The sequence below is a fragment of the Triticum urartu genome, chromosome 7 (genome assembly GCF_003073215.2).
Source record: "Triticum urartu cultivar G1812 chromosome 7, Tu2.1, whole genome shotgun sequence".
NCBI classification, from domain to species: Eukaryota; Viridiplantae; Streptophyta; class Magnoliopsida; order Poales; family Poaceae; genus Triticum; species Triticum urartu.
In genome coordinates, this window is record NC_053028.1 from 665,084,195 (window position 1) to 665,094,099 (window position 9,905).

Sequence of the window (9,905 nt, forward strand, 5' to 3'; positions counted from 1 at the left end):
TCTCAACCTGCCTAAATCGCAGAGTTTTTCCTTAGGCGCCCTATGCACCTGGACGGAGGGAGTACTTTTTGTAGTGGCATGATGTTTGGTGAAATGATAGAATGTTTTTCTCGGTTCTTTTTAACCTTTTTGGGCCATTTGTTTGTGCTTGAAGTGCCGTGTGCTTCGTGACTCGGCCCTTTCTTCGGCCCACCACGCGCGCGGAGCCTGTCTGGTGGTCTAGTCGCGGCGGTCGCAAACTTGCGCTTTCCTCCCGCCCGCCGGCCGCAGCCTCCGCCCCCTCCCCACCTCCGCCGCGCCGCACATGCTCCCCCGCCTCGCCCGCGCGCACCGCCGCGTCCTCCTCCCCACACGTCGCGCCCTCTCCACCTCCACCACCACCACCGTCGCCGTGCCGGCGCCGCTCTCCGCCGCGGAGCTCGAGGCGCTGCTCCGCCGCGACCACTACTCCGCCTCCACCCGCCGCTTCCACTCCCTGCTCCCGCTCCTCTCCCACCCCTCCCTCCTCCTCGCCTCCGCCCTCCTCCTCCGCCACCGCTCCCACCCCTCCCTCCCCCCATCCACGGACCCCCTTCCTCTCCCCACCGCCGCCGCCGCGCCGCCCTCCCCCTCCTCCCACCTCCGCCTCATCCTCCCCTCCCGCCTCAAGGGCCGCCCGCTCCCGCTCCCGTCCCTCCCGCTCCGCCTCGCCATGCTCTCCGCGGCCTCCGCCCTCGACGCCGTCTTCGCCCCGCGCGCAGCCACCTTCGCCTACCGTGCTCGCCACGCCGCCATCCGCTACCTCCGCTCCATCCCCAACGCCACCTGGTTCTTCCGCGTCGCCATCCCGCGCCAGCCCTTTGCCACCCGCCACGTCCGTCGCCTTCTCGACGCCATCTCCGGCAAGGTCGACGACCCCGGGTTCCTGGACTATCTGCGCGAGATGTTCCTCTCCGGTGCGATAGCCTTCGAGCTCGGCGGCTCTGAGCTCTGCCGCGGGCTCCCGCAGGAGTCGGAGCTCACCAGCACGATGCTGAACATATTCTTTGATCCTGTGGATAGAGAGGTGATGGCCATCCGGGAGGAGGTGCACAAGAAGAATCCCAGAGTTAAGGATGACAGCGTTCGGCATACGCCTGTGAGAGTGTATGCCGTCCGGTATCTCGACGAGACGATGGTTGTGACCTCCGGGTCGAAGATGCTCACACTTGAGGTCAGAGATAGGATCCTCTCAGTGTTTGAGAGGGATTTGGAGGTGAAGGTTGACAGGTTTGGTAGCTCAGTTCACAGTGCAGCGTCAGAGAAGATGGAATTCCTGGGGATGGAGTTTCAAGCCGTGCCGCCGTCAGTCTTACACCCTCCCATGTCTGAGAAGGCGAAGAGGGCAAGGAAGATGTATCTGAAAAGGAAAGCAGCGGAGGCGCAGGAGCTGAAGAATGCCCGGGAGACATGGAGGAAGAAGCTTGGGTTGAAGATACTGAACCACTTGTTCAAGAAGGTGAGGCGTGGGCATGAGTTTGAGTTTGCCTTCCGAATTGAGGATGAAGTGCGGCAGGAGTTCAAGGGTTGGGCAGAGGAGACAGTGGTTGAATACTTCAAGTCGCAGGAGCATCGCCGTCATTGGCACCGATTGTTCACATCTGGTGACTTCTTGTCACTGAATAGGGTGAGGGATCAGTTGCCATCAACATTGGTGGACTCCTATGACCAATTACAGGAAACACTCGACAGGTTTTTGATGCCGAGGAGGGGCCATGACATAACTGAGGATGAGGAGATGCTAGCAGAGGAGGAGGACGAGAGACAATATGAGAATAGGATTGTTGAGGACTTGACAGAGTTGAAGATGAGGGTCAATGCACCAATAGAGCTTGTAAGAAAGGCGGTAAAGTTGGCCGGGTTCACAAATTCCATGGGACGGCCACGGCCAATAAAGCTACTTATCTGTCTGGATGATGCAGATATCATCAAATGGTATGCTGGTGTGGGGAGGAGGTGGCTAGATTTTTTCTGCTGCTGTCGGAATTTCAAGATGGTCAAGATTGTTGTGAGTTATCACTTGAGGTTCTCCTGCTTCTTGACATTGGCGGAGAAGCATGAGTGCACCAAGAGGCAAGCAATTAGCCATTATACAAAGGATTTGAAGGTGACAAATGAAAATGGAGTGCCTGAAGTGTACTTTCCAACAGAGAAGGAGATCAAGATGATGGGTGATAAGAATCTCTCTGATCCAAAGCCTGTGGATGGAGCCTTGACAATGATCTTGGTCAGGTTGGCGGTCGATGACACCTCCCTCCCATGCCTGGCTCATTTTTGTGCTGGAACAGACACTGCCCTTTACCGGATACGTCTTTTGCAGAATCGACTAAATGTCGATCCTTTGAATGAAAAGAAGTGGGTCCAAGGACTAAGTGCCATTCATGAGAGTCTGAACAAGAAATGCCTCCCACTGTGCTCCATACATGCAAGCGATCTACTTCTTGGCAAGATTACTCTCCGAGATATTGATTGTACTCAGTTTGTTGATGTGGTGTGAAAAGAAAAAACAACTTGCATGATGCCTAGTTCGAAACACAAAGCTCACATAAAGATGCAATACTGCAGTGCTTGCCAAGTGTATTTAGTGCTGATTGCATTTGGCACTGTACATGTCCTGGATATCCATCCTGTCAGTGGGTAGAGCAAATACTGATTAGTTTTTTTACAGAGGTATGTGTTCCTCATTTATGACTGTTCTGATCGGGAGGTGCTACATGTCACAACATCACTAACTGAATCTTTGATTCTGTTATCTGTTTTCTGTTCAGGAATGATGTGGTATGCTAGTTTTACCATTGAATGTGCAAACTAACTTCATGTCAGTTTTACTCAGGTATTTCTCTGTTTCAACAGCTCTGTTAAAATCAGATACTACTTATTTTTAATCCACTGTACTTTTTTGTGTGTCTAGGTTTGAGACTAAGTTGACACTATAAAATATTTGGCACTAGCTAAAATTTCAGCCAAGGTTTTGTTTGCCTATGATTTGGTCAACGTTGACAAGAATATGAAATAGAGTTGGCAAGTTGGTATGGGCCTGCCAAAAAGAAATTGGAATCATTGAAAGAAGCATAACTTGTTTGGCTATGACCAAAAAAAGTTATAGGGCTGGTTTTGGGTACCAACAAAACATACCCATAAGGTGCAACATATGCCACCTGAGAAAGATTTATTAGTTATCATGTCTGTTATTATGAAGTACACCATATGCTTCCCCTGCCTGTGTTTATAAATTTATATTTAAATAAATATACGGAGTAGATTCTGCAATAGTTAGTTGGCAAACTCACTGTTCTCTTAATTAGTCGGTCTGAAACTTCTAGGATTCTGCATTTTATTGTTTTGAGGGTATGGCTCAAAAACTTTGTCTGGCTTTGCTGTGTAATTTGACTAGCTAGTTCCCCCTGTTCCTCCTGCCTACACCCTCCGCTTCTTGCATGTCTACTTTCTGTAACAAAATTGGTTCAGGTAGGCTGTTTCAGGAGGCTTTAAGAATGTGAAATTTGGCCGACTAGATCAATGTTTCGGCAATTTGAATTTGAGCTATTCTCCAATCCATCGATCTGTGTTTTTTCCTGTGCAATATTCATATGCAGGAACCTTGCAGTGCGATTTAACTCATGAAGATGGCCGAATATTATTTCTGTGTGAACAAAGAAGTTGTAGAACTTTGTGTAGATGTTCATAGTGTACTTATTTGCGGAATTTGGTGGTAGCATGCAAAAGGATTCAGAATTGTGAAGTTAACTAGGAGTAAATTATATGGTTAGTAACATGCCTTTCCTTGCTGACGTAGTTTTGAGTCCTGCGGAGGGCTGGGGTATTACATATCATGACTGTTGTGATGAAATAGCCATATGCTTCTACTATCAGTTTTATAATATTTAAATAATTCAGGAAATAGGTTCTGTAATAGCTAGCTGGCAAAACTCAATAGTCTGCCCTGCCATTTTTATGTTTATGCTTTTCTTTGTTCTGCACTAGGTATAAAGTTTGCTGGTTGCAGCTCAATTTGGAGAGTAGTGAGGTCCGTGGCTGCTTTGGGGTGTACTTCCTCGGTTTTTCCTGCCTGGGAAACCATTTGTGATTGTGTGCTCCTGCCTTCTGGTGTTGACACCTGACCAATTATTTATCCGTGCTCGTCCTTGCCTACACCCCTCTCACCCTCTGTTTCTTCCATGTCTACTTTCTGTGAGAAAATTGTTTTAGCTAGGCTGTTTTCGGTTTTCAGTAGTTTTCTTATAAAATGTGACTATGGAGTATGATACACATGCAATTCCTTGTGTGGTTTCTTTGCATGGAGCTCAATGTAATATCAATACTTTTTGCTGCTGCTCTCATCAGACATCTTCACTTCACCTCAAACATTGCTCCCAGCGCTTGGGCTGTGGAAGATGCTCCACTCCTGAGATCTCCGACCATCTGTTCGTTGATTGCCCTTTTGTCGACTCGCAACATTCTCTGAAAACAGGGCTCCAGACCTACAAATTGGTCAAAGCCCACATGCTGTTCACCCACATACCCAGAGGAACATTCTTATCTTCCTCTGTTGGCATGTCTGGTCTAATCTGCCATATTTTTCTTTGTCGGCGACATCCTTTGGCATTGTGATGAAGATAGTGCCTTGTCTTATGAAAAAAAAAGATTTGACGACACTGCTGGCTCTTGGCTAACTGAAGCACGAAGCTTCCTGCTCTCTCTTCTCTCCTGATTTTTTTTATGGACATTGAGTTGTAGGCTTGAGCCGCCCTATTATTATTGGGCCTCTTCTGTCCTCCATAGATATATCCAGGGGCATGGTACTGTCAAATCTGCCTCCGAAGAAATTAGTGATGCACTTGCCAAGGAAGGAGAAGATCTAGAAATGTTGCGAACATGTTGGTAACTAGTGTTGATGCTCAAATAATTCCTAAAGTTCAATATTATTCTCCACAAATGTATTTAAGTTAAGCTAATTAATTTAATAAACAAGCTTGTTGAGTGGCAATCCAAAACCTTTTAGGTTTTTTTTTTGTATTATGTGTTTAATAGGAACCCAAAATCATCAATTCTATAGTTTTATCGTTGGTTTAACTCTTTGTATTTTATACCTTTTTTGTTTACACTTGTATTTATACAATTTAATGTTTCAGGTCCAAACGGAGTAGAAAAACTGTACTAGAAACATTTTCCAGGGTAGACAACACGTTGGTGCCTGAAGCCACTCTGCGGGGGCTTGACAAAGGCGGACTGGCATCAGGTGACTTGCCTCTTGGCAGTCACGGCGTAACATGCGCCCACCCATCTGCCGTTCAAATAAGATCCAATGGCACTGATTGGCCCAAGTGAAAACAAGCCACTTTCTTCCTGATCGAAAGGCCACCAGCCACTGAAGGCCAAAACTGCCCAAAAACGATTCAGACTTAACCTTTTTTTCAGGCATTCGACAGTAGCAACCATAAAACAACAGCGGCCACAAATTAGCAAGATTAGCTAGATATAATTAGCCCACGAGGCTATAATCTCCTTTCTTGTAAATGATGTAGCCCTGCTGTCCAACGAATAAAGCAGATTTAACTGTTAATTCTTTTTTACAGTGGACGGTTTGCCATAGTAGAATCTGCATCCTATTTGCTGAGTCTACTCATTCTCATTGAAACTGAGAACTGGCGCAGTTCAAGCATGCATCAATCGATACATCAGCACATCCAGCCATCAGCCACCCATTAGAGAGGTTAAAAAAAGATCCATACTTGCACATCTTTAGGCAGTTGACGATACGAACAAAACATTCATTTTTCATCGCATTAGAGATGAAACAACGCTAACCAGTTAAGCTTAAAAATAGCGAAAAACAACAATCCTATATGCTGTACATGACCATGTCCATTCATTCAGTGCTTAACATTGAAAGAAACAACAGCCCAACAATATTGCTAAAGACAAGCACTAGTATTACACGAGCAAATTATAGGCTGCCGCACAGTACTCAGCGTGCAAATTCTGCAACAACACGTCTTGCTACTGAACAATCATTGGAGTTGGAGTACACAAAATAGGCCATTTTACTTGTACACTTAAGCCACAAAAGACTCTAGTCAGCCCCAAAGGACTATAGTTTTTTTTTTAAAGATCCAGCTGATGGCCGGCACATATTGATCAATAGCAAAGAGCAAGCAGGAAATGCAGAAGGTGGTTTTCTGATCGAGTGATCAAGGAGGTAAAAAGAAGAAAATAGGTTTATGGTAAACCGTTTACCCCTCAGTCGATACATAACCACCACTACTCACGGCGGGTCCCCAAATGGGTGCTCTGAGAGGGTTGCTCTTGTCTGACACCAAAGCTCAAGGGTTCTTCTGATGCTTGTTGTGATTTTCGCCGAACTGGCCACCTTTTTTTCTTCTTCTGAAAGTGCACTCGTTTCGTTGATGCCAAATTTCTCCAAGTATCATGATGAACATCGATCTTACAACCTTTTTGTGTTATAGTCTTGCTCCATAGATAATTTCTTTTGTGATGTCAGCCGCTTTTGTGTTGCTCTGCCAATTGTCAGGATGAAGTGAGTTGCATCAAAAACCACTAGCCGCCTTTGACCAAACTGAAAATGAGGAGGGGCACTTCCAGAATAGGTGTTCAGAGCTTTCTAGATTTCTTAAACACAGCTGGCAGAAATACTCATTTGGCCAGCCTCTTCTCTGAAGACGATAGTTGCACCATAGTCTATTCTTGTGCATCAACCAGACAAATTTTTTGGGGCGAGCCGGTGCCCACGCCTGCCAGAACAGTTTTCTAAAACTTGACTTGATCAGCCCCTGAAATTGGAATTTGTATGCCGAATTTGTGGAGAAAATGCCTGAGGCTTCATGGTTCCACTTGATTATGCCTCCGAGCTGGTCATTGAGCTGCATATTTTTTTGAGGTAAGCCATCTGTGCAGTCTGATTACCTCGGGCAAGGGAGGTTGAGCGTTGCCATGGGCAAGATCCGCGATCCAAGTGCCATCTGTCAGAGCTTCCTTCACTACCCCGTTCTTCCTTCTGGAGTGCTTGAAAAGCTCTGGGTAGTCCATCTTCAAGGTGTGCCACAACCAGTCCAGGAGCAGTTCGAGAAATTGGCCGCTTTGCCGTTGCCCAAGCTCGCTGTGGTGGATGCACTAAAGAGGGCTCTGTCGCCTTCGTTGCATGACAATTGTGTGCCCACCTATGGCCTTTCAGGGTTTGCCCACGAGTGCCAGAGGCATCTGAGCCTAAGTGCTCTGCTGAACCGTGTCAGGTCTGGGTTGCTGAGGCCGCGGTTGTCGGTCGGAGTGCATACCACCGGCCAACTGACCTTACATTTCCCCCAGTGAGCTCTTCGTCTTGAGCCCAAAGAAAACGACGTCCGATCTTGTCCACTTCAGCGAAGAACTTTCTGGGAACCGTAAGCACAATCAGGGTAAAAGTGTTGGAAATATGCCCTAGAGGCAATAATAAATTGATTATTATCATATTTCCTTATTCATGATAAAGGTTTATTATTCATGCTTTATTCATGCTAGAATTATATTGATTGTAAACTTAAATACATGTGTGGATACAGAAACAAATACCGTGTCCCTAGTGAGCCTTTACTAGACTAGCTCACTGATCAAAGATGGTTATGGTTTCCTGTGTAGGGCTTGGAGGAGCTCTAGGAGATATTCCCAAGATACGTTGTTGAAAGCCTTTGCGATATCTAATTTTAACAGCAGCACCCATATTTTCTTTCTATGTAGGGATCTAACCCCGTTTTGGACGTAGAGGAAGCTGTTATGCATGCACTTCTTGGCAAGGAATGTCGATTGGGCTGACAAGATGATGGTGTCAATGACGCCGGAGAGCCGCATGGAAAGAACCTTGGCCATCAACTTCGCTATCGAGTGGATTAGGATAACTAGTCGCCAACCCGTGCATTCGCACGGCCTAGTTCATTGTTACTGCATTTGAACCATATTATTAATTAACACATGGCAATCCATTTTGTACAATTACATTTGGACGTGCCATCTATTGAAACCTAAAGACACTGCAGTATAGGGATTCATAGGAGATTGTATTTTCACAAATGAGTAAGTCAGATGTAACCACATGAAATAATAAGATGACAGCAAAATATAATTTGTTCTTAGATAAGTTATCGAAGTTCAATATATGGTTTTAGTAGCCCATATATATATGACAACAGATGTTTGATATTTTGTTTTCCCCATTTCCGCAGTTTGTAAAGTCAACTAATTATTGCTTACTTGGTTACACTAATTCTTATGCGTCTAGGCTTGAAACTATTTATATGTTGCTATCTCAATAATTAACATGGTTACCAATAATATTCCTCTATGAAAATATTAAATTGTTTTACTTATGGTGTCCTTAACAAATCTTATACTTTTATTAATGATGGAAGTTTGCTACTCTTGTAAACTATCTCAATCTTGGAAACAGAAACAGAAGAAAATTATAACATATACACTTCATATATCCTTCAAATTAATTGAGAGAGGAAAAACAGTTGGTAAATAAAGAAGACATCGATCTTGGTTTAGTGAGTTATAAAAATCAAGCAATGTTATAACAAATAAGTTTGAATTACACAAAAGAAAGAAATTTATTGATTTTGAATTTGAAAAACGCCGCAACTTCACGCTTTCCTTGAACATGATGGTCCATAATCTTAAATGCATATATTGATTTTTTGTTAGATACGCTGTGACCACATATACGAATATATGTACAATTTAATTTTGGATCATAGATAAGCATAGATGTAATACATCTATGATGGCCTCAGGTGACAAATTTACTTCCTTGTTTAGTTATAGACTACATGGATCTGCTTTGCATTGGCATTAAACAAATGGCCCCAGTTGATTGGTTCGTATTTTTCCTTTTGTGTAAATTCTTCTTGGTTGCTTGGTCACAGGGGATTCTTCAAGGGGGGTTGGCCATTCACATAAAGAGTTTTGGAGCATTTCATAATAAATTTGAATAATGTGTCATCATTGGCCTTGTACATCTAATGATAGTCATAGGAATATATTTTTCAAAGACCGGTGCAAATCAGAGAAACTATTCTATTGTTTATTTAGTACAGAGACAACAAATTTATAAATAGTTGGAATTTAATTTCCCAATCTAACATTACATATATATGAACCTGACCTATTAAGCATGGACCCTCACAAGTCACTAAGTCCTTGGCCACGACAGAGAGCAAGCACAGCCTAGTGCGGGCAGCATCATACATATTTGCGAACTTGCATTAGAAGGGGAGGAGAGAAATTAAGGAGAAATTAGAGAGACATGGATTAGCTGCACATAAGGGTTAGTTGTAATTAAGAACCAATAAGAGCAAGTACTTGTATGGCTTGAATGACCACAACATATACGGCCCCTCACCTGTGAAGGCTAATGTGTCTTCATATGCATAGCATTGTGGAACATAAAACTACTAACATGTCATTACGTACCTAGAGTTCTACACATGGGTTTTGAGTCTTGACCGACGTACATGGTGTGCGTGTAGTTGTTTATTAATTAACGCTGGTGACTCCAGCTAGCAACCAAATAATGTAGATCGCTGGTTGATTTGTTGTAGAGCAAACCATACATACAGGAAAGAAAATATGGGCAAGATTGTATTAAGAGGAGATGTCTTTACGGAGAAGACAACAGACTGAAAGTGCAGGATGATAACATATCAAAGAAGAGAGCTAGATAGCACGATATATGCTTCACGTGGGGTAAATAATGATCTAAGAAGAGTGCTAGCTAACATGATATATCCTTCACATGTTGTTGAGGACCATCAGATTGATGTGTAATCCGGCAATGTCAGCAGGTACCGGCGATATTACTTGAGACGCTAGTCTCTGACTCCATGAAACCTCTGTTA

General features: G+C 44.3%; 1 protein-coding gene across 3 annotated transcripts; it reads left to right on the forward strand.

The window, feature by feature from the left end:
• Positions 1 to 212: 212 nt before the first annotated feature.
• On the forward strand, positions 213 to 5,593 carry LOC125521710 (nuclear intron maturase 3, mitochondrial-like). 3 transcript variants are annotated; one of them, XM_048686768.1, is made up of 3 exons: positions 213 to 2,688; positions 2,787 to 2,851; positions 5,151 to 5,593. In XM_048686768.1, exon 1 carries the CDS (start codon positions 305 to 307, stop codon positions 2,513 to 2,515), a length of 2,211 nt encoding a protein of 736 aa, XP_048542725.1. In that variant the 5' UTR covers positions 213 to 304; the 3' UTR covers positions 2,516 to 2,688; positions 2,787 to 2,851; positions 5,151 to 5,593. The 3 variants fall into 3 exon arrangements, with proteins under 3 accessions (XP_048542725.1, XP_048542728.1, XP_048542726.1); XM_048686771.1 differs by lacking the exon at positions 5,151 to 5,593 and adding an exon at positions 4,003 to 5,139; XM_048686769.1 differs by lacking the exon at positions 5,151 to 5,593 and adding an exon at positions 2,930 to 3,995.
• Positions 5,594 to 9,905: the final 4,312 nt, after the last annotated feature.